Source organism: Erinaceus europaeus, chromosome 15 (assembly GCF_950295315.1).
Source record: "Erinaceus europaeus chromosome 15, mEriEur2.1, whole genome shotgun sequence".
Classification (NCBI taxonomy): Eukaryota; Metazoa; Chordata; class Mammalia; order Eulipotyphla; family Erinaceidae; genus Erinaceus; species Erinaceus europaeus.
In genome coordinates, this window is record NC_080176.1 from 18,704,020 (window position 1) to 18,725,770 (window position 21,751).

The 21,751-nt window shown below is 49.9% G+C and overlaps 1 protein-coding gene across 1 annotated transcript; it reads right to left on the reverse strand.

Moving 5' to 3' along the window:
* Positions 1–3,139: 3,139 nt before the first annotated feature.
* QPRT (quinolinate phosphoribosyltransferase) lies at positions 3,140–19,786 on the reverse strand. The gene is made up of 4 exons (XM_060173060.1): positions 19,681–19,786; positions 4,906–5,441; positions 3,613–3,744; positions 3,140–3,525 (listed from the first exon to the last, which is right to left on the reverse strand). The coding sequence occupies exons 1-4, from the start codon at positions 19,691–19,693 to the stop codon at positions 3,265–3,267; spliced, it is 942 nt and encodes a 313-aa protein (XP_060029043.1). The 5' UTR covers positions 19,694–19,786; the 3' UTR covers positions 3,140–3,264.
* Positions 19,787–21,751: the final 1,965 nt, after the last annotated feature.

Below are 21,751 nucleotides of genomic sequence, written 5' to 3' on the forward strand. Positions count from 1 at the left end.
GATGGTCACCACTCTTTCCAGACTACCATGTGACAGTGTAAATCAGTCTCTTTCTCTCTCTTTTTTTTTTTAATATTTGTTTATTTACTTATTCCCTTTTGTTGCCCTTGTTGTTTCTTTTTATTGTTGTAGTTACTATTGTTGTCGTCATTGTTAGGACAGAGAGAAATGGAGAGAGGAGGGGGAGGCAGAGGGGGAGAGAAAGATAGACACCTGCAGACCTGCTTCACCACCTGTGAAGCGACTCCCCTGCAGATGGGGAGCCAGGGGCTCGAACCAAGATCCTTCCGCTGGTCCATGCACTTTGCACCACCTGCGCTTAACCTGCTGCACTACCGCCCGACTCCCTCTCTCTTTTTTTCTATCTCTCTTTCTCATGCCCTAACATGCGAATTTGTTTATGTTTATTTTCCCTTTTGTTGCCCTTGTTTTTTTATTGTTGTTGTAGTTATTATTGCTATTGTTATTGCTATTTTCATTGTTAGGACAGAGAGAAATGGAGAGAGGAGGGGAAGACAGAGAGGGGGGAGAGAAAGACAGACACCTGCAGAGCTGCTTCACCACCTGTGAAGAGACTTCCCTGCAGGTGGGGACCCGGGGGCACGAACTGGGATTCTTAAGCCGGTCCTTGCGCTTTGCGCCACATGCGCTTAACCCGCTGCACTACCGCCCAACTCCTGAATTTTTTTTTAAATAAAGCTTAATTTACCTGGAGAAAAAATGGCTGCCAGGGGAGTTGGGCACCACCACCCGGCCCCGGCCCCAGTGTTTCCTTTTTATAAATAAATTTTTTTAAAAAGAAGGGAAAAAAAAGGACAACAGAAGGAAACAAATAAATATCAAAGGGGATGATGGGCCAGGGAGATAGCTCAGCTTACTAGAGCACCAACTTGCATGCCCAAGGCTCCAAGTTCAGTCCCTCATGCCATCATATACTAGAGCTGAGCAGCTCTGATCTCTCCCTCTACTTTCATCCCCCCCACCATAAAATAAACATAAACAAAGAAAACAGTGGAGAGAGAATTCTCTGCCTCACCACACATGTGACCCAGGCTCAAGGTGCCATGGTCCCTGTCTCTCTCCCTGAATGAAGAGGTGACCCAGAGCAGTGAAGTCAGTCATGCACGAAGCCTGGTTAAGCACATGTAGTACAATGCGCAAGGACCCAGGTTCGAGCCCCCGCTCCCCACCTGCAGGGGGAAAGCGGTGATAGACACCTGCAGCAGGTGTCTATCTTTCTCTCCCCGTCTTCCCCTCCTCTCTCAATTTCTCTCTTCTATCCTACAACACAACATCAATGATAACAATAACAACGACAACAATAACAAGGGTAACAACAAGGGCAACAAAATGAGAAAAATGGCCTCCAGGAGCAGTAGACTCATAGTGCAGGCACCAAGCCCCAGCAATAACCCTGGAGGCATAAAAACAAAACACTAGACTCTCAAGTATGTGGTCTTGAGTTCAGTCCCCAGCATCAGCTGTGCCATCAGTGATGCTCTGGTTCTCTAGCCTCTCTATCACGGGTCAACAAATAAATTAAAAAATGCCCCCTGGCTCTGTGGGGGTTAAGTGCTCCTGCTTAAGGCCTGAGGAGCAGGGACTCTGAGATGTTCACTGAGCAGGGTCATGGTTGTCTTGGGAGAAGGAATAGGAACAGTGGACTGGAGATTCGGGTCAGAGAGAAGCTCCAGCACCAGTTGACACTTCCAGGCTGTGCTCTGTGGGACTGGCCTCTTGGGTCCTGGGCATCTGCAGGGCAGCACCTGCTTCTGTTGGGTCTGTCTGCCAGGGGAATCATCACGGCGTGCTCTGAGACTGGCTTTGCAGGGCTCAGCCTATCAGGATTTTTCTTTTTTCTTTTTTGAACCAGAACCCTCCTGGGACTTGAGAGCTTCAGGCATGAAAGTCTTTTTGCAGAACCACTATGCTATCTCCTCAGCCCCATGTCATTGCTTCCTTGCTCTGGCCCTCTTGCAGGCCTCCGGGGGAAAGAAAGGCGACAACACTACCTATGTGTAGGAGGAACCATGATCAGCGCTCTCTATGCTTTTACACTTGGTTGGAGAACTCTTCGGCACGACGAATCTACTGCTCCTGGCAGCCATCTTTTTTCCCATTGTTGTTGTTATTGTTGTTGGATAGGACAGAGGGAAACAGAGAGGAGGGAAAGACAGAGAGGGGGAGAGAAAGACACCTGTAGACCTGATTCACCGCTTGTGAAGCGACTCCCCTGCAGGTGGAGAGCCGGGGGCTCAAATCAGGATCCTTACCCGGTCCTTGCACTTTGCTCCACCTGCGCTTAGCACACTGTGTTACCACCTGACTCCCCTCCTTTGATTTTTTTTTTTTACTTTGCCACCAAGGTTAGTGCTGGGGTTCACTACCTGCACAATTACACAATGACTTCACTGCTCCCAGGAATCATTTTTTCTTTTTCTTTTATTTTAGATTTATTTATTTATCTATTAATGAGAAAGATAGGAGGACAGAGAGAAAGAACCAGACATCACTCTAGCACATGGGGATTGAACTCAGGACCTCATGCTTGAGAGTCTGATGCTTTGTCCACTGTGCCACCTCCTGGACCACCAGAGTCATTTTTTCTTTACCAGAGCACTGCTCAGCTGATTTATGGTGGTGCAGATTGAACATGGGACTTTAGAACCTCAGGCATGAGAGTTTCTTTTGATAACCATTATGCTATCTCCCCCACCCTGTTTTCCTTTTTGATAGAGGGTAAGAGACACACACAGAGAGAGAGAGAGAGAGAGAGAGAGAGAGAGAGATGGGGACAGAGAGAGGGATAGAAACCTGCAACGCTGCTTCACTGCTCAGGAAGCTTCTCCCCTGCAGGTGGGAACCAGAGGCTTGAACCTGGCTGGGTAACTGTGCGTGATAATGTGGACACTCTATCTGATGCTCCACTGTAGGGGGCCCTCAGCCTAGATTCTGCTCCTGTTTTATCCACAAGCTGTGAGCTCATAGCCATGGGGGCCTCACCCCACCCAGGATGGCTGACAGTGACCACTGGTGCCCATTAAGCACTATAGGTTAATAGCGCCACGCTGAGCTCAGATGGTTGTGTACTGGAGGGAAAAAAAAAAGAAAGAAAATAGTGCATCTTAGATGAGATGAATGATGGTGACCTCTAACATTTACTGAGCAATTACTACACATGCCCAGAGCCACAGGGCCCACCCATTAGACAGATTAGGAAACCGAGGCAGACAGACTGGCCACTGGGCTTGAAGCTGTGTCATCTTACGGGTCCCAGGCCCTCGACCGTCCACACTTGGTCTCAGGACCGGGGCACACGGCGTAGGGTGCGGGTGTGGCCCCCTCAGGGAAGAGCTTGAGCGAGAAGTCAACCACGGGCGCGGCCTGGGTGAGCATCCCCAAGGAGATCACGTCGATGTGGGGGCCACAGAACTGGGTCAGGTTGGCCAGCGTGACGCCCCCGCTCGCCTCCACGCCCAGGGAGGGGAAGCGGGCCTTGAGTGCCGCGGCTGTGGCGTGCAGCTCCTGCGGACACAAGCCAAGAGGGGGGACTGAGGGCTCCCCATCACGCAGTCATTCCCCCCCCCATCCCGGGGGAGCAGGCCACCTCACCTCGGGTTTGAAGTTGTCCAGCATGACCAGGTCAGCCCCCGCCTGCGCCGCCTCGGCCGCCTCCTCCAGGCTGCTGCACTCCACCTCCACCTTCAGGGAGAAGCCCGCCGCCTTCCGCGCCCCTCGCACTGCCTGGGGCCGAAGGGGGGTTGGTGAGGGCGGGCACCTGCGTGCCAGGGGAGCTGGGGCTCCAGATACCCAAGGGCAAGGAGTTCAGCATTAATTGGGGATGGCAGGTGTTTTCACTTTCTTTTTTTAAGTTTTTCTTTTTTTGAGAGAGAGATACAGAGAGAGAGGCACCAGAGCACTGCTTCAAGCTCTGGCTTATGGGGTGCTGGGGATTGAACTTGTGACCTCAGAACATCAGGCATGAAAGTCTTTTTAGGGGAGTTGGGCGGTAGCCAGCGGGTTAAGCGCAGGTGGCGCAAGGACCCACGGAAGGATCCTGGTTCGAGCCCCCCGGCTCCCCACGTGCAGGGGAGTCGCTTCACAGGTGGTGAAGCAGGTCTGCAGGTGTCTATCTTTCTCTCCCCCTGTTTTCCCCTCCTCTTTCCATTTCTCTCTGTCCTATCCAACAACGACGACATCAATAACAACAACAATAACTACAACAATGAAAAGAACAACAAGGGCAACAAAAATGGAAAATAAATAAATATATTAAAAATATTTTTTAAAAGAAAGAAAATCTTTTTGGACAAATAAAACTTGGAAAGGGCCTTCAAGAACATCCTTACAGATAAGAAACAGGCCTGGGAGTTAGACTGACCTGTGACCTGCCCAGGGTCCGGGAGTACCCGACTCACCGCTCCCTGCTTTGCTGAGGGAAACACAGCTACTGGGATTCACAACAGATAAGGCGTGGGGATTCAGAGGGACTTATGTGGGCTGGGGACACAGCATAATGGTTTTGCACAAAAGATTTCCATGCCTGAGGCTATGAGGTCCCAAGTTCAAGCCCCAACACCACCACAAGCCAGAGCTGAACAGGGGGAAAAAAGAGAGAAAGAAAGAGAGAAAATCAAGTCAGAGGGACCCACTGAGTGATGAGGGAGAAAGGGGACACCCTGCCAGCCAGATCAGCGTCCACCCTGGCGATCAATGGGGTGACAGATGCCATCGCCCTCACGCCCCTGCTTTGTTCAGGAGCTTGGCACCAAGCAGCGACAGAATGGTGGAGGGGAACAGGTGTAGCTTGGGGCGGTGCAGCTGGGTTAAGTGAAGCCAGCCGGGTAGAAGCGCCCGGACTGCTCCCCGCGGGACTGGGGGGGGTCCCCGGGGAGGGGGGCGCACCTTGTCCACGCCGCCGGCCGCCACCACGTGGTTGTCCTTGACCATGAGCAGCGAGCCCAGGTCGTAGCGGTGCGCCGCGGCGCCGCCCACCAGCAGCGCGTACTTGTCCAGCAGGCGGCAGCCGGGCGCCGTCTTCCGGGTACCGGCCACGCGCCCCGCCCAGCCCGCCGCCCGTGCCGCCTCCACGGCCGCCGCCGCCGCGCTGGCCACCCCGCTGCAGCGGCCCAGGGCGTTGAGGGCGGCGCGCTCGGCCAGCAGCAGGCGGTGCGCGAGTCCCCGCACCTCCGCCACCTGCTGCACCGGCCGCAGCCGCGCGCCCTCGGGCAGCAGCCAGGACACCTGGCACTGCACGCGGGCGAACACCGCCTCGAAGAAAGGCCTCCCGGCCAGCACGCCCGGGGACTTGGCCCACAGCGCCGCCTGCGCCGGGGCCGCCCCCGAGGCCAGCGCGCCAGGGTCCAGGCCCGGGCAGTCCTCTCGGAGCCAGTCATCCGCCAGTGCCGCCAGCGTGGAGGGGGGCAGCAGGAGCGCCAGGCCTGGGGAGACAGGAGGGGCGGTGTCAGGTCTGGGCTGGCTGTCTAGGAGAGAGACAGACGGACAGAAAGAGGAGAGACACAGCTCCTCCGCTAAGGAAGCTTCCCCTCTGCAAGTGCTTGCATGTGGTGGCCCGGGGCTCGAAACCGGTCCCCTTAATGGCAGCAAGTGCATTGTCAAAATATTGAAAAACTGGGCCGCAGGGGAGTCGGCGTGGGGTGGAGAGTAGGTGGCCCAGTGAGTGGAGTGTGGGACGTGTGTTCTTGGTGTCCCAGGTGCCATCCTCAGCAATGCATATGCCACAGTGGTACTCTGCTCTCTTTCCTTGAACATTCCTTTTATCGTCTCTGTGGCCTCACCACTCAGGGCAACTTTCTCAGATGGGGCGGGGTAGGGGCTCCCACCATGGGGGGGGGCAGGCTAGACACTGTGACACACGGGTGACAAAGCAGGTGCCCTCCCACGTAAGCTGCCTGCCAGTCCCCACCTGCTGGGGGAAGGCTTCACAAGCAGTGAAGCAGTACTGCAGGTGTGTCTTTCTCTCATCTTCTCTATCTCCCCTTCCCTCTCAATTTCTTTCTATCCTATCAAAACTAAATAAATACATAATTTTAAATAAATTTATTAATGAGAGGAGAGAACCAGAATGACACTGGCACAGGCGATGCTGGGGATCGAACCAGGATCTCATGTTTGAGAGCCCAACTCTTTTATCCACTGTCCCACATGCTGGGCTGATTTGTTTGTTATTTCACCAGAGCATGGTGATGCTGGGTATTAACCTGGAATCTCTGGGCCTCAAGCATGAAGGTCTTTGGCATAACCATTATGCTATCTCTCCACCTCCTCTTTTTTCCTTTAAAGATTTATTTTATTTTCTCTAGGAGAGAAAAACCAAAGCACCACTCTGCCACACTCAGTGCCAGGGGCGAAATCAGCAGCTTCAAGCATACAAGTCCTGGGCCTGGGTGGTAACACACCAGGCTAAGTGCACATGTTACCATTGCACAAAGATCCAGGTTCAAGCCCCCAGTCCCCACCTGCAGGAGGGAAACTTCATGAGCAGTGAAGCAGTGCTGCATATATATCTCTCTCCCTCTCCTCTTCCCCTCCCTTCCTCTCTCTATATCCCTCTTCCCTCAACTTCTCTCTGTCCTATCAAGTTAAAAAAAAAAAAAGCGGGTCGGGCGGTAGCGCAGCGGGTTAAGCGCACATGGCACAAAGCACAAGGTTGGGCATAAGGATCTCAGTTCGAGCCCCCAGCTCCCCACCTGCAAGGGGATCGCTTCATAAGTGGTGAAGCAGGTCTGCAGGTGTCTTTCTCTCGCCCTCTCTGTCTTCCCTTCCTCTCTAGATTTCTCTTTATCCGATTCAACAACAACAGCTATAACAATAACAACCACAACAAGGGCAACAACAAGGACAACAAAATGGGGGAAATAGTCTCCAGGAGCAGTGGATTCATAGTGCTGGCACCGAGCCCCAGCGATAACTCTGGAGGCAAAACCAAAACAAAACAAAAAAACCACGCAAGTCCCGCATTCTGCACAGACCACACACTTAGGGAGGCACACGTGCTACCCGGGAGCTCTCTCTTGGCCAAGCAAGGCACTTTTTTTTTGTCCTAGTCTGCTCTGCAACACCGTGTTGGAAGAGTCAGCTTTTTACAGATGCAGAGACTGAAGACCAGAGAAGAACTGCAAGTCACCTGAGATCACACAGCAAACTGGAGGCAGAGTCAGCCCAGCTAGGCAAGGCACGTTTTTAAGAGTGTGGCAACTCCTTTTGCCTATAAAATACGAGTCCTAGGCTCGGTGGACTCCAAGGTTCACTCCTATTGGACTTGGGACTGCAGAGGGCGCGCTCAGGCACGGCGCAATACCGCCATCTGTCGGCCTGGAGAAGACTTGCACTGCAGGGGCTTGGTGCCCTGGAAGAACTCAGCCCAGTAGGAGGAGCAAGTGAAATACCTGTGAAGTGGGAGTGTTTGCTTCAACATTGTTCACTCCACGTTTGCCCTGCGATACTCTGCCTCTTTCTATCCTAGGAAGCAGTCCTCTTTGTCTGGCTTTTCTTCCTTAAGGCCACCGTATTCAATGAGCGCTTTTCTTTTCTGACGACCATTTACTAGTTTTATTTTATTATTTTTACCAGAGCACTGCTCAGCTCTGGTTTACGGTGGTGTGGGGAATTGAACCTGGGATTTTGGAATCCAAAGCATGAGAGTCTCTTTGCATAAGCATTATGCTATCTACGCCCCAATCACCCTTCTGTTCTGTCCCCAGCTGCACCTAGTGGTGTCCAGATGACATGCTGAGGACAAGTAACAGGAACAACCTGTAATCCCTATCCCTCTCCAGGGCCTATCGGGCACGAGGCCTGCAAAGAGGCAGAACCCTCACCTACCTCCATTAAGCCAGCTGCAACTTTTTAAAGTAAATGGTGACTCTGTGTGTGTGTGTGTGTGTGTGTGTAGGGGGGTAGCAAAAGTCTCTCATGCCTGAGCCTCTTAGAGGTCCCAGGTTCAATTCCCAGCACCACAGGGTCCCTCTGGTAATGAGGTGAAATGAAGTGAATAAAATGAAATAAAACTGGGATTGTGCAGAAAGACTTTCAGGCCAGGTTCAATCTCCAGTTCTGCCAGAAGTGAGCAGTGCTCTGGTTAAAAATAATAATGTGGGGGCCGGGTGGTGGTGCACCTGGTTGAGCACACATGTTACAGTGTGTAAGGACCCGGGTAAGAGCCCCTGACCCCCATCTGCAGGGGGAAAGTACAAACTTCTGGGCTGCTAAACCTAACTTGAGCCAAGGGACAGCTCACCTAAGAACATGCATCCTTGCTACAAGTGACTCAGATTGGAATCCCAATACTCCACACAGAGGCGCCATGACACCAGGGGCAGTTCTGGCGCTGTGGTATTGCTCCCTGTCTCAGTCTTTCTGCCTCTCTTAAGTCTAAAAGAATGAAAAAAATTGGTCGAGTAGCAGTGAAACCACACGCGCATGTCGATGAAGCATAAAGTGCCCTAAAAGGGCTGGCAGAACAGCTCACTTGCATACGCTCGACCCAGGTTCGCACCTGGTCGCCATTACACTGAAGGAAGCTTCGGTGCTCTTTCACTATGTCTCTCTGCCTTCTCTGTCTCTATCTTTAAAAAAGAAAAAGTAGGAGGTTGGGCAGTAGTAGTGCAGTGGGTTAAACTCATATGGTGCAAAGCGCAAGGACCAGCGTAAGGATCCCAGTTTGAGACCCCGGAAAGGAAAGGAAAGGAAAGAAGCCTGGAAAGTGGCACAGCAGACAAAATGTTGAATTCTTTAAGCATGAGGTCCCAAGTTTGATCCCCAGCATCACATGTGCTAGAGCGATGCTCCGGTTTTCTCTCTCTCTTTCTCTCCCTCTCAAATAAATAAGTAAATAAATCAATCTGGGCTGGGGAGACAGCACAATGGTTTTACAAAAGATTATCATGCTTAAAGTGCTGAGGTCCCAGGTTCAATCCCCAACACCACCATCAGCCAGAGTTGAGCAGTGCCTGGGGGTGTGTGTGTCTCTTTCTCCTTCTCTCTCCCTCCACTGTTGTATGTATATGTGTATCTTTCCCTCTCTGTCACTCTTGAATTAATATATAAATATTTTAAAGATAAAAGAAGTAGATGAGTAAGTAAATCTCTTCAGAAAAAAAAAAAATGAGGCTGAAGCAATTAACCAGACAGAAAATGAGGGACCCTGAACCTTGGGCAATGCTCTTGAAGCAGCCTTCAAGGGCACGTGTGGGATCTGCCCAGATCACCAGCTGAGACAACACACTTGGAGGCACTGCATGGGTCGCAGCCCCGGGCAGCTGGGAGCTGACAGATGGCTGAGTTGTTCTGAGAAGTGAAGTGTAGGTGTCTCAGAGAACAGGGAAGCAGAAGGACAGCCTGCAGGGCCTGTGCCTGAGGCATGCCAGCTGTGGACACCCCAGTTGCCATGAGTGAGCCCCCCAATCTGAAACTCTTCCAGGTGGAGTGACAGGGCGGGGTGCTGTTGTCCTTTTACAAGAACAGAAGCTGCCACTTGAGCCTCACCCCTTAAATCCCAAGGATGTGCCCTGGTGTCAGAAGTCATTCAGGGGAGTGGGGACTGGGGTGGGGGAGAATGACGGAGGGTGGGGTTCAGAAGGGACATTGGCGTAGGTGTTGGGGACAGTGGTGGGTAAGAGAAGAAGAGGCTGGCTCTGAGAAAGGCCAGTCCTTCAGGGCATACCGAGGCTGGCTGGCGACAGAGCAGCAGCAGCAGGAAGGGGTGTATATCTGGGGGAAGAAGGTTCCAGGAGCAGGGTCTGAGCAGGAGCAAGGCAGACATTGGACTTGGCAACTGGGAAGCCTCTGCCCAGAAGGCTTTTTATTATTTATTTTTTTATTGCCACCAGAGTTATCACTGGAGCTCAGTGCCTGCACATGAGTCCACTGCTTCTCGTGGTCATCCCCCCCTTTAAAAAAAATATTTATTTATTTATTTATTCACTTTTGTTGCCCTTGTTTTTTTTTTATTGTTGTAGTTATTATTGTCGTTGTTGATGTTGTCGTTGTTGGATAGGACAGAGAGAAATGGAGAGAGGAGGGGAAGACAGAGGGGGAAAGAAAGATAGACACCTGCAGACCTGCTTTACCACTTGTGAAGCAGGTGGGGAGCCAGGGGCTCGAACCGGGATCCTTATGGTGGTCCTTGCACTTTGTGCCACCTGCGCTTAACCTGCACTACCACCCGACTCCCTCCCCCCTTTATTATTATTACTTTTATTTTTTAACGTTTTTATTTCATTTTATTTATTATTAAATAGAGGTGGAGAGGGAAGGGGAAGATAGAGGGAAGGAGACAGAGAGACCTGATACACTAGTTCATTCTCTCTCCTATTATTAAATAAATAAATCCATCACTGTTTTTCTAAGGTCAGTGAAAATAAATAGTGCTCTGCTTTGCCAGGTGCACAACCCCAGTTTGAGCTCAACCCCCAGCGCGTTGAAGAAAGCCTTTGTGCTGTGATCTCTCTCTCTCTCTCTCTCTCCCTCCCTGTGTCCTTTTTAAAGGACATAGAAATAAATATCTCCATTGAGATTTCTGGATTACTGCTGTAAGTGAAGAGAAGACCTTGTCTTCTGGAATGTCTTAAGAAATGACAGCTGAGCTGTGGCCATGTGGAAAAGCTCTCCCAGCCCGTTATGCTTTGCTTTTGCGGGAGGCAGAGGGAGCAAGGTGTGGACGGGGCAGGACTGGACCAAAGCAGGTAGTCACTGAGGCCGAGTGGTGGGCACAGAGTGCTCATCGTACTTCTTTGCCTGCTTGAAAAATTAAAATCCCCTATAATAAGTGAGAAAATTAGAGGCCAGATGCTGACGCATGGTTATGCACACATTACAGTGTGCAAGGACCCCAGTTCAAGCCCCTGGTCCCCACCTGCAGGGGGGAAAAGCTTCCTGAGAGTGAAGCAGTGTTGCAGCTATTTCTCTCTATTTCCACCTTCCCTCTTGATTTCTGTCTGTCTCTGTCTGATAATTAAAATAAATAAACAGATAAATATGAAGAAAGAAAAGGAAGAAAGGAAAGAAGGGAGGAAGGAAATAAAGAGACAAGAACAGGAGAGACAGGACCCTCAATGAGAGTTAAAGAAAAATTTCAGGGTGACTTGGGCAGTGGTCCCAAGCTTGACAGCACAATGGCGTCATCAGAGTAGGTTCCCAATGCTGATGTCCTGGCCCTGCCCCCAGAAGGCCTGGACCTTCTCAATCTAGAGAGAAGAGCAGCTTTTAGGCATCACTGCTCATGCCAATGTCACAAATCCTACCCCATTCTCCAGTGTCCACTTCCTGTGTACTTAGATACTATGAACAAAAATTCAGAAGTGTGCAGAGAAAAGGCCTAATCAAAAACTAGAAAGTGACCAGGGCCGGGACATGGCTGACCTGGTAGAGCGCAGATGTTACCATGATGGAGGACCTGGGTTCAAGCCCCCAATCACCGTAGAGCACGGCACAGAAAGACAAGCTTTGCAAGTGGTGCAGCAGTGCTATAGCGTTTCTCTTCCTTCTCTCTGTCCCCTTCCCCATCTTTCACTCTCTCTGGGGAAAAACATCACTGGGAACGGTAGAATCATGCAGGCACAAAGCCCTAGCAATAGTAATAATAACAATGACCTCCACCAGGTTCCAGATGCTAGCAGGATGCCAACCAGACTTCCCTGGACAGACAACCCCACCAGTGTGTCCTGAAGCTCCGATTCCCCAGAGCCCCGCCCCACTAGGGAAAGAGAGAGGCAGGCTGGGAGTACTGATCGACCTGTCAACACCCATGTTCAGCGGGGAAGCAATTACAGAAGCCAGACCTTCTACCTTCTGCATCCCACAATGATCTTGGGTCCGTACTCCCAGAGGGTTAAAGAATAGGAAAGCTGGGAGTCGGGCTGTAGCGCAGCGGGTTAAGCGCAGGTGGCGCAAAGCACAAGGACCAGCATAAGGATCCCGGTTCGAACCCCGGCTCCCCACCTGCAGGGGAGTCGTTTCACAGGCGGTGAAGCAGGTCTGTAGATGCCTATCTTTCTCTCCTCCTCTCTGCCTTCCCCTCCTCTCTCCATTTCTCTCTGTCCTATCCAACAACGACAACAACAATAATAACTACAACAATGGCAACAAAAAGGGAATAAATAAATAAAATAAATATTAAAAAAAAAGAATAGGAAAGCTGGGAGTTGGGCAGCAACACAGTGGGTTAAGCGCAGGTGGCGCAAAGCGCAAGGACTGGGAAAGCACAAGGATTAGCGTAAGGATCCCAGTTTGAGCCTCCCCATCTGCAGGGGAGTCGCTTCACAAGCGGTGAAGCAGGTCAGCAGATATCTATCTTTCTCTCCCCCTCTCTATCTTCTCCTCCTTTCTCCATTTCTCTCCGTCCTATCTAACAATGATGACATAAATAGCAACAATAATAAAACAACAAGGGCAACAAAAGAGAATAAATAAATATTAAAAAAAAAAAAGGAACAGGAAAGCTATCAGGGGAGGGGGTGGGATACGGAGTTCTGGTGGTGGGAATTGTGTGAAGTTGTACCCCTCTTATCCTATGGTTTTGTTAGTGTCTCCTTCTTATAAATTAAAAAGAAAAAAAATGGGGAGTTGGGCTGTAGCGCAGCGGGTTAAGCGCAGGTGGCGCAAAGCACAACCGAGACCGGAGTAAGGATCCCGGTTCGAGCCCTGGCTCCCCACCTGCAGGGGAGTCATTTCACAAGCAGTGAAGCAGGTCTGCAGGTGTCTGTCTTTCTCTCCCCTCTCTGTATTCCCCCTCCTCTCTCCATTTCTTTCTGTCCTATCCAACAATAATAACTACAACAATAAAACAACAAGAGCAACAAAGGAATAAATAAATAAAATAAATATTAAAAAAAAACAATGACCTGCTGGGGAGACCTTCATGCCTGAGTATTGAAAACCCCAGGTTCAATCCCCAGCACCAGCAAAAGACAGAGTTGAAATTTTTATTTGGTAAAAATAAAATAATAAGAATAATATATTTTTCTTCTACTTTTAATTATTAAAAAGTATTATTGCTATAAATCAATAAAAGTGACCTAGGTGGACCCAGGTTGTCTCTTCTCCACAGCAGGGTACCTCCCAATCCCCAAACTCTCCTGCCACCATGAAGAAACCAGCTATTCCCACTGCCCACAGGAGAGACAGACTGTTAAGGCTCTGAGTTCCTTGTGTGAGGGAAAAAAAAAAGCAGCAACACAGTCTCGCACGTTCTCAACAAAGGGGATTCCCACCAGGAGTTCTGCAAAGAAGGATCCTCCTAATTGGCCCGCTGCTGGGGGGGTGGGGTGGGGGTGCTGTTTCTACAGCTACAGGAGAAGCACAAAACTGCCCCCCCTAGCAGAGTTGACACCCCAACGTCACATCCCGTCTCCCTGCTGGCTGCAGTCAGTGTGCAGTCAGTGTGCAGTTCCTCGTCCTGCTACCCCACCCCCTTCACCCCTGCACCTTGGAGCGTTCAAGCCTGGTTGTCCAGAGACTTTTTTTTTCTAAAGTTTGATTTATTTATCATTGAGAGAGATGACCAGAGTAGCAGCCTGGCACAGACAATTCCAGGGATGGAAGTTAGGGCCTTCGTGCTTTGTTCACTGTGCCACCTCTGGGGTTATGGGTTTTATTAAAATAGCCTTTGAGGGAATCTAAAGTATCTTGGGATGTGTCTTTTACTTTGCTTCTTACAGAAAGTATAAAAAGTTTGTGTTAAACTCATGACTCTGCAGAGTATGTGAACACACACACACAGAGAGGGAGGCAGGCAGTGGTGCACCTGGTTAAGCACTCATGTTACAGTGCACAAGAACCCAGGTTCAAACCCCAGGTCCCCACCTACAAGGGAAAAGCTTTAGGAGTGGTGAAGCAGGGCTGCAGGTGTCTCTCTTTTTCTCTATCTCCCTCTCATCTCAATTTCTCTATCTCTATTCAATAATAAATAAATATATTAATTAATTAATGAGAGGGGGGAAACAGCACAATGGTTATGCAAAGAGACTCTCATGCCTGAGGCTCCTAAGTCCCAGGTTCAATCCCCCGCACCATCACAAACCAGAGCTGAGCAGTGCTCTGGCGTTTCTCTCTGTGTCTTTTGCTACATCTCTCTCAAAAATAGTAAATAAATAAAATATGCTTCAAATCAAGTCTGTTTTAAAAAAATGAGAGAGAGAGAGAGAGAGAGAGAAGTGGGGCACTTCTGCTATTATCATCTGGTTAAGTAGTTTATACTCTGTTTCTTTGTCTTCCTAACTAGACAGCTGCTCCCTGCTGGGAAGAGTTACTGGAATCAGGACCTATGTCCCCCAATAAATAAAATTTTTTTAAATTATTTTTTTAACTTTTTTTTTAATATTTATTTTATTTATTTATTCCCTTTTGTTGCCCTTGTTGTTTTATTGTTGTAGTTATTATTGTTGTTGTCGTTGCTGGATAGGACAGAGAGAAATGGAGAGAGGAGGGGAAGACAGAGAGGAGGAGAGAAAGATAGACACCTGCAGACCAGCTTCACCGCCTGTGAAGCGACTCCCCTGCAGGTGGGGAGCCGGGGTTTGAACCGGGATCCTTATGCCAGTCCTTGTGCTTTGCGCCACCTGCGCTTAACCCGCTGCGCTACAGCCCGACTCCCAAATTTTTTTTTAGTATTTATTTTCCCTTTTGTTGCCCCTGTTGTTTCCCATTGTTGTTGCAGTTATTGTTGCTGTTGTTACTGATATCGTTGTTGTTGGATAGGACAGAGAGAAATGGAGAGAGGAGGGGAAGACAGAGAGGGGGAGAGAAAGATAGACACCTGCAGACCTGCTTCACCTCCTGTGAAGCGACTCCCCTGCAGGTGGGGAGCCGGGGGCTCGAACCAGGATCATCATGCCGGTCCTTGCGCTTTGCACCACATGCGCTTAACCCACTGTGCTACCGCCGGGCTCCCAATTTCCTCTTTTCTATTTATTCTCTCAATCTCTCTCTCTCTTTAGTATTTATTTATTTTAATGAGAGAGATAAAAATGATAAGGATACAGAGAGACAAGACCACTACTCAGCTCTGGCTTACAGTGGTGCTGGGACCTTAGAGCCTCAGGTGTGAAGGTCCTTTGCATAACCACGATGCTGTCTCCCACCCTCTCTCTATTCATGCTCCTATAACTGAGGTTTGCCTGCCCTGAGGGTAACTGCTTATATACATATAGATGGAGACAGAGACAGAAATGTGAAGGGAAGTGGCCTAGCAAAAGTTAGAAAAGGTACTGCCATGCGCAAGGACCCAGGTTCAAGTCCCCAGGCCCCATCTGCAGGAGAGAAACCTCAGGAAGCAGTGCTGCAGGTGTCTCTCTTTATCTCCCTCTCTCTCTGTCAAACAGAAAAAGAAGTGGTCCGGGAGGTGGAACAGTGATAAAGCTTTGGACTCCTAAGCATGAGGTCCCGAGTTCGATCCCCGGCAGCACATGTGTCAGAATGATGTCTGGTTCTTTTTCTCTCCTCCTATCTTTCTCATTAATAAAAAAAGAAAGAAAGAGAAAAAGGGGAACAAAATGGCCACCAGAAGCAGTGGAATCATCAAACAGGCACAGAGCCCCAATGATAACCCTGATGGTAAAGTAAATGCAAGGTTAGATAGGAAGCACAATGCTTAGACAAAAACAAAACAAAAAACCCTTATACCCGAGGCTTCAAGGTCCCAGATTCAATTCCCAGCACCACCTGAAGCCAGAGCTGAGCTGTGCTCTGGTAAAATAAAAAATAATGACCAATAAACACCGGGCTGGAAGTGAACCCTTGTTGTGTGGACAACACAACTAAGCCAGCTCCCCAACACAGTTTTTGGTGTTGTTCAGAAATAGTCTTAAAGGTTTTGTTTTTACCAAGTCAAAACTCCGGTGGTACTACTGATTGCTGATAGAACCTGGAATGAGGTCACATGCAAGAATAGCAGCTAACGGGGTTGGGTGGTAGCGCAGCGGGTTAAGCGCACGTGGCGCAAAGCACAAGGACCAACGTAAGTGCCACATCCTCTTCTATCCAAGCTGCATGACAAGGTCTCAGCTGGAAAAGGACGACCTGGATGTGGTCTAATAGGAGGAATGATATTCTTATTAGGAATGACTGGAACATTGAGTTGCACCTATACTGAAGCAATTGCAGTAACCACCCTGTGAAAATTGTAAACAGTCCTTCTTGTCAGAAATTGCCAAACAAAAAAAAAAAAGAAAAGAAATTGCCAAACAATATTTTCCAAACAAACCCAATGGAGATTTTATGATAGCATTACAAAGGGCTGGGCTGTTAGCGCCTTGGCCTACTCAAGCTCCTAAACCCCAACCTTACAAGAATAAGAAAACTAATAACAGAAAGATAGTTCCCACAACACAGGGACCCCTCCTACCCCCCCATAGATAGCTTACAAGTTTAATGGGAAACTCTGGTATCCATCTAGGTCTAAAGGACACTCCATTGCCCTATACAGAAGCATATGATGAGAAAGGCATTCGTTGGGAAAATATTAACGGAGTAAGAACAATGTATTCTCAGCTAGGGTTCATGGAAAGATTGGCTAGACAAGGTCCACCTTGGTGCATACACACTAAGGAACAAAAACAAGCTATAATTAAGCCGTTAAACCAGTACTACAAAAAAATGTTGCCAGAAATGGGTACGCAGTAAGGAGAATATTGAAAACATGCTCTGTCACAATATAATCTGTTTTTCACCTTTCATTTTACTGTAACTTTTGCCGCAAACAGCTATACTGCCAAGTATAAAAAAGGCTTGCTTGCATAAATAAATTAGACGGACATCAGACCTTGGTGTCTTGTCTCATTCCTCACTCCGCCGCTACTCTAACACACCTTCAGGGACTCCTGACCTGCCACAGCTGGACTTCGGCACGTAAGGATCCCGGTTTGAGCCCCTGGCTCCCCACCCGCAGGAGAGTCGCTTCACAGACGGTGAAGCAGGTCTGCAGGTGTCTATCTTCCTCTCACCCTCTCCGTCTTCCCTTCCTCTCTCCATTTCTCTGTCCTATCCAACAACAAACGGCATCAACAACAATAATAACTACAACAAGGCTACAACTATAAGGGCAACAAAAGGGGGGAAAAATGGCCTCCAGGAGCAATGGATTCATGATGCAGGCACTGAGCCCCAGCAATAACCCTGGAGAGAAAAAAAAAAAAAAAAAAAAAAGAATAGCAGCTAACACAGGCCAGGAGGTGGTGCGATGGATAAAGTCCTGGGCTCTCAAGCTTGAGGTCTTGAGTTCAGTCCCAGCATGATGTGTGCTAGAGTGATGCTCTGGTTCTCTCCCGCTCTCATGTTAATGAATAAACAAAACTATTGAGTCTTTACAACAAACCTCGGAGGTAGTTGCTGTCATTCCCATTCTACAGATGAGGAAACCGAGACACTGGGAGGGCACGTAATGTGCTCAGGTTCACACAACAGAAAAGCGTGGAGTCAGGATCCCCGACACGGGTGGGCAGGTCCAGAATTGTCCCTCCCTCTCACCACATGTCACCATGCTGTCATTTAGCCTCAGCACCGAATTCCATATGTTAATTATTGTATGTCTTGGATGTCAGTGCTCACAGAGTTCTGCAAACCACCACCAGGGAGGGCTCCTGTGCCCGGTCCCCGCTGTCATTGGCACATCAGGACCCTGAACCTCCAGGCTTCCCTTCTCAGCCCCATCACCTCCTCTGTACTGTGTGACTTTAGACTGTTTTCCAGCCTCTCCGAAAGTCAGTTTCAGGAGGAAACCACACTGCAGTGAGGAAGGGAGAAGACCACTCACAGATGGCACATAGCCTGGAACTCAGGAGTCCTATTCTCCTAACACTGGGTTGATATGTTGGTCCACTGGGTAAATGTGAGGTGAAAAGACTGATGCCTGAGGCTCCAAAGACCCAGCTGGTTCAATCCCCAGTACCACCATAAACCAGAATTGAGCAGTACTCTGGTATAACAACAGCAATAATAATATTGAGTCAGTGAACTAGCACTTGGGTAATGTCTACTTTTTTTTGTCATGTGCTCGCCCCAGGTTCAAGTCCAGCCCCCACTGCACTGAAGGATGTTTCAGTGCTGTGGTCTCTTTCTATTTCTCTGCCCCCACCCCCACCCCTGTCTCTATATACAACTAAGTAAATAAATAAACGTCAGGTGGAGACAGATGCTGGGTAGCCCTCCAGCTTCCAGATCAACGTTCTTTCTTTTCCCCTCCCCCTTCCAGGAAAATGAGCTCAGTATAGGGTCATATATGACTTGCCTGTCACACCAGCAGAATTCAGAATGGGCAGGGAAGACCCAGGGAGCGGTGACAGAAAGTTCTGGAAGGCTGGCTGAGACTAGGGTAAAGCTGGCCAGCTGAAATGATTGCAAGGTCAAGGGTCAGCAGTGGGAATCGTGAGGCTCAGGTGAGTGTACACTGCGAGGCATGTAAGGAAAAGCGAGAGAGGTGTGGGTTCACATGGAGTCAAGACTGAGCACGCCTTTTTGTGCTTTGTTTTGTTTTTTTTGGGGGGGTTGGTTTTGGGGTTTTGTTTGTTTTTTTTTTTTTTTGCCTCCAAGGGTCATTGCTGGGACTGGGTACCTGCACTATAAATCCACTGCTCCTGGAAGCTATTTTATCCTTTTTATTGTCCTTGTTGTTTATAGTTGTTGTTGTTGTTATTGTTGTTATTGCTGTCATTGTTGTTGGATAGGACAGAGAGAAATTGAGAGGAGGGGAAGACAGAGAAGGGGAAAGATACCTGCAGACCTGTTTCATCGTTTGTGAAGCGACCCCCACCACACCCTCAGGTGGGGGCTGGCGGCTCAAACCAGGATCCTTACTCGGTCCTTGGGTCCTTGGGCTTTGTGCCATGTACGCTTAACCCACTGTGTTACCGCCTGGCCCCTTTTTTTGTTTTTAAAGAGATAGGCTGAGAGGGAGGGGGAGGGGAAAGGGGAGAGGGAGGGGGAGGTGGAGGGAGAGGAGAGGGAGAGGGAGGGGGAGGGGGAGGATCACAGTCCCAAAGCTTGGTGGGGGCCAGGCTCAAACCTGGGTGGTGCATATGGCAAAGCTGAGCGCTTTCCAAGTGGGCTGTTACCACCCGCCCCAGCAGGAGGTAAGGATTTAATCTTGCAGGAATGAAAACTCACTAAGACTTTAGTCCCCACGGGGACTCAGCATTCAGGTCAGAGGGCCTCTTCTTGGTGGAACCAGATTCACAAGAGCCTTTGGACTTCAGAGCCTCCCCCCACCCCCACACACACACACCCCATTCTGCCCGGGGCCTCCTGAGAGTCACCACCTCCACCTGAGATGGAGTCACTGGGCTCAGCCCCCTCCCCCTCTGCGGAGGAGACAGGACTTTGCCCCCCTTCTCCTCCCTGGAGTAGGGGAGGGAAGGCAAAGTCCGGAGCGACTCCCCACCAGGCCTCCTACCACCCGTGTGCCCCCACCCCACCCACAGGCCACCCCGGTATTTCCTAGGGTTCCAGAACTTTCTTCCCAAGTGAGTTCTGGGGAGCCCCACATAGGCGGGAATAGTGAAAGAAGTCTTGGGGGGTGACAGAAAGTCACTTGGGGCTCAGGGAGGTTGAGTAGAATGGGATCAGGAGAGGCTGGGGGCTGGGGGCGGGGTGCATAGGGGGCTACAGCTGGGGTAAGGAGAGAGGGAGCAGGGGCTACAGGGACCCAGAGGGAGTCGAGGGTCTTACTTTCAGCGTCCATGCCGTCAGAGGTCAGGGCTGCAGTGTCCGTCCGGCTCAAACCCGGAGCTGAAAGAGGCCTCAATTCGGGGTGGGACTTCGGAGGGGCGGGCAGGCCAGGGGGCCACCTCCACTGCCTTTCCCAACTCCTGGGGCCCCTCCGGCCTCCTCCAGGACCCCTGGGGCCGCAGGGACTGGCGTTTTCAATGCGCCAGAGCGCTCACTGGTGTGGCTCAAAGTCCTCACCTCAGAGGTTGGGACGCCCCATACCCTGTCTGTCAGTCCTCTGAAAGCCCAGTGGCCCTGGGGGCTGTGAGTGGAAGATGGAGCTCCCCTGTGAGGACTACAAAGCCTTTGAGAAACTCATGGGTCTTAGACCTGAGTCTAAATCCTAATTCTATTCTTTTTGTTTGTTTGTTTTGTGTATGTGTTGTTGTTGTTTGTTTTGTTTTGTTTTTGTTAACCTGAATCCTGCTCAGCTGTGGCTTAAGGTGGTGCTGGGGATTGAACCTGGGACTTTGGAACCTCAGGTATAAAATATTCTTTCAGAACCACTATGCTATCTACTCTTCCAGTTTCATCACTTTTTTTTAAAGAATTTATTTATTTATTTATGAGAAAGATAGGCAGAGAGAGAAAGAACCAGGTATTACTCTGGTACATGTGCTGCCGGGGATTGAACTCAGGACCGCACAGTTGAGAATCTAGTGCTTCATCCACTTTGCCACCTCCCGGACCACCTAGTTTCATCCTTTTAATCACAAATGACGTTGGGCCTTTTTCTGTGGCCTCCATGTGAAATCTCAATACCTCACCTGGAGGCTCCAAAATCCAGGGAAGGAAGTGAGTGAACCAAAGTAGAAAGTTCTGGCCACCTCCCTTCTTCTTCCTGAAATACTTCAGGCCCTAGCAGAGCTGGGCTTCTATGAAACCAGCTCCCCTTGCACTAGAAGGTTTCTGGCAAATCCCACCATGCTAGGCCTGGTAGGCCTCCGTTTCTTCACGGGAAGCTGTGCTTGCTAAAGTGATTGCCAAACCCGCTGGCCTTTTGCCGGCCTTCACCCATTCTCTCTCCACAGCACAGGGTGTTCGCCTGAGCCAAGAATGTTGGTTCTAGGGGTGTAAGACAAAGGGAGGCCTCCCTCAGTGGTCCTCAGCACCCTCCTGCCTCACCCTACCCCACCCTCCAGCCCCCTGGCAACTCTTCGGCAAACTCACCCTCATCTTTCTTTTTTCCTCTCTAAATGTTATTTTCTCCCTTCTTCTTCTTCCTCTCTCTTTTTTTTTTTTCCAGAGCACTGCTCAGCTCTGGCATATGGTGGAGTGGAGGATTGAACCTGGGGCTTGGGAGCCTCAGGCTTGAGAGAGTCTGTTTAGCCATTATGCTGTCTCCCACACCCCTGCTCCCTCCTTTTTCTCCTTTTTCTATCCCTTTCTTTTTGGGGCCTTGGGGCCTGGTGCATGTACAATTTCCCTACTCCATGCTGACTTTTTCAGCTAGAAAGACAGTGAGAGGTACAGAAATACTATAGCATCAGAGCTTCCTCAGGTACCATGGCATCTTCCATGTGGTGCTAGGGTTTGAATCTGGACCACAAGCATGGAAAGGCACATGCCCTGTGCAGTGAGCTATCTCTCTGCTGCTTCCTGGCTTCTCGCTCTCTCTCTTTTTTTTTTAATGTTTATTTATTTCCTTTTGTTGCCCTGTTGTTTTATTGTTGTAGTTATTATTGCTGTCGATGTCGTTGTTGTTGGATAGGACAGAGAGAAATGGAGAGAGGAGGGGGAGATAGAGAGGGGGAGAGAAAGATAGACACCTGCAGACCTGCTTTACGGCCTGTGATGCAACTCCCCTGCAGGTGGGGATCCGGGGGCTTGAACCAAGATCCTCACGTTGATCCTTGTGCTTTGTGCCACCTGCGCTTAACCTGTGCTGCGCTGTCGCCTGACTCCCTGGCTTCTCTCTTAAAGGCTACTTGCTGTTGCAGCCTGGGAGGTACAGTGGATAAACATCAGATGTTAAAGCATGAGGTCCCATGTGCCAGAGTGATGCTTTGGTTCTCTCTCTCTCTCTCCCTCT

Bases quoted from the DNA above. Each gene is read 5' to 3' on its own strand.
- QPRT (XM_060173060.1), bottom strand. The intron at 3,745-4,905 runs GTGCGCCCCCCT...CTTCGGCCCCAG, and splicing joins CGGCCGGCGGCGTGGACAAG to GCAGTGCGAGGGGCGCGGAA. The intron at 3,526-3,612 runs GTGAGGTGGCCT...TTGTGTCCGCAG, and splicing joins TGGACAACTTCAAACCCGAG to GAGCTGCACGCCACAGCCGC.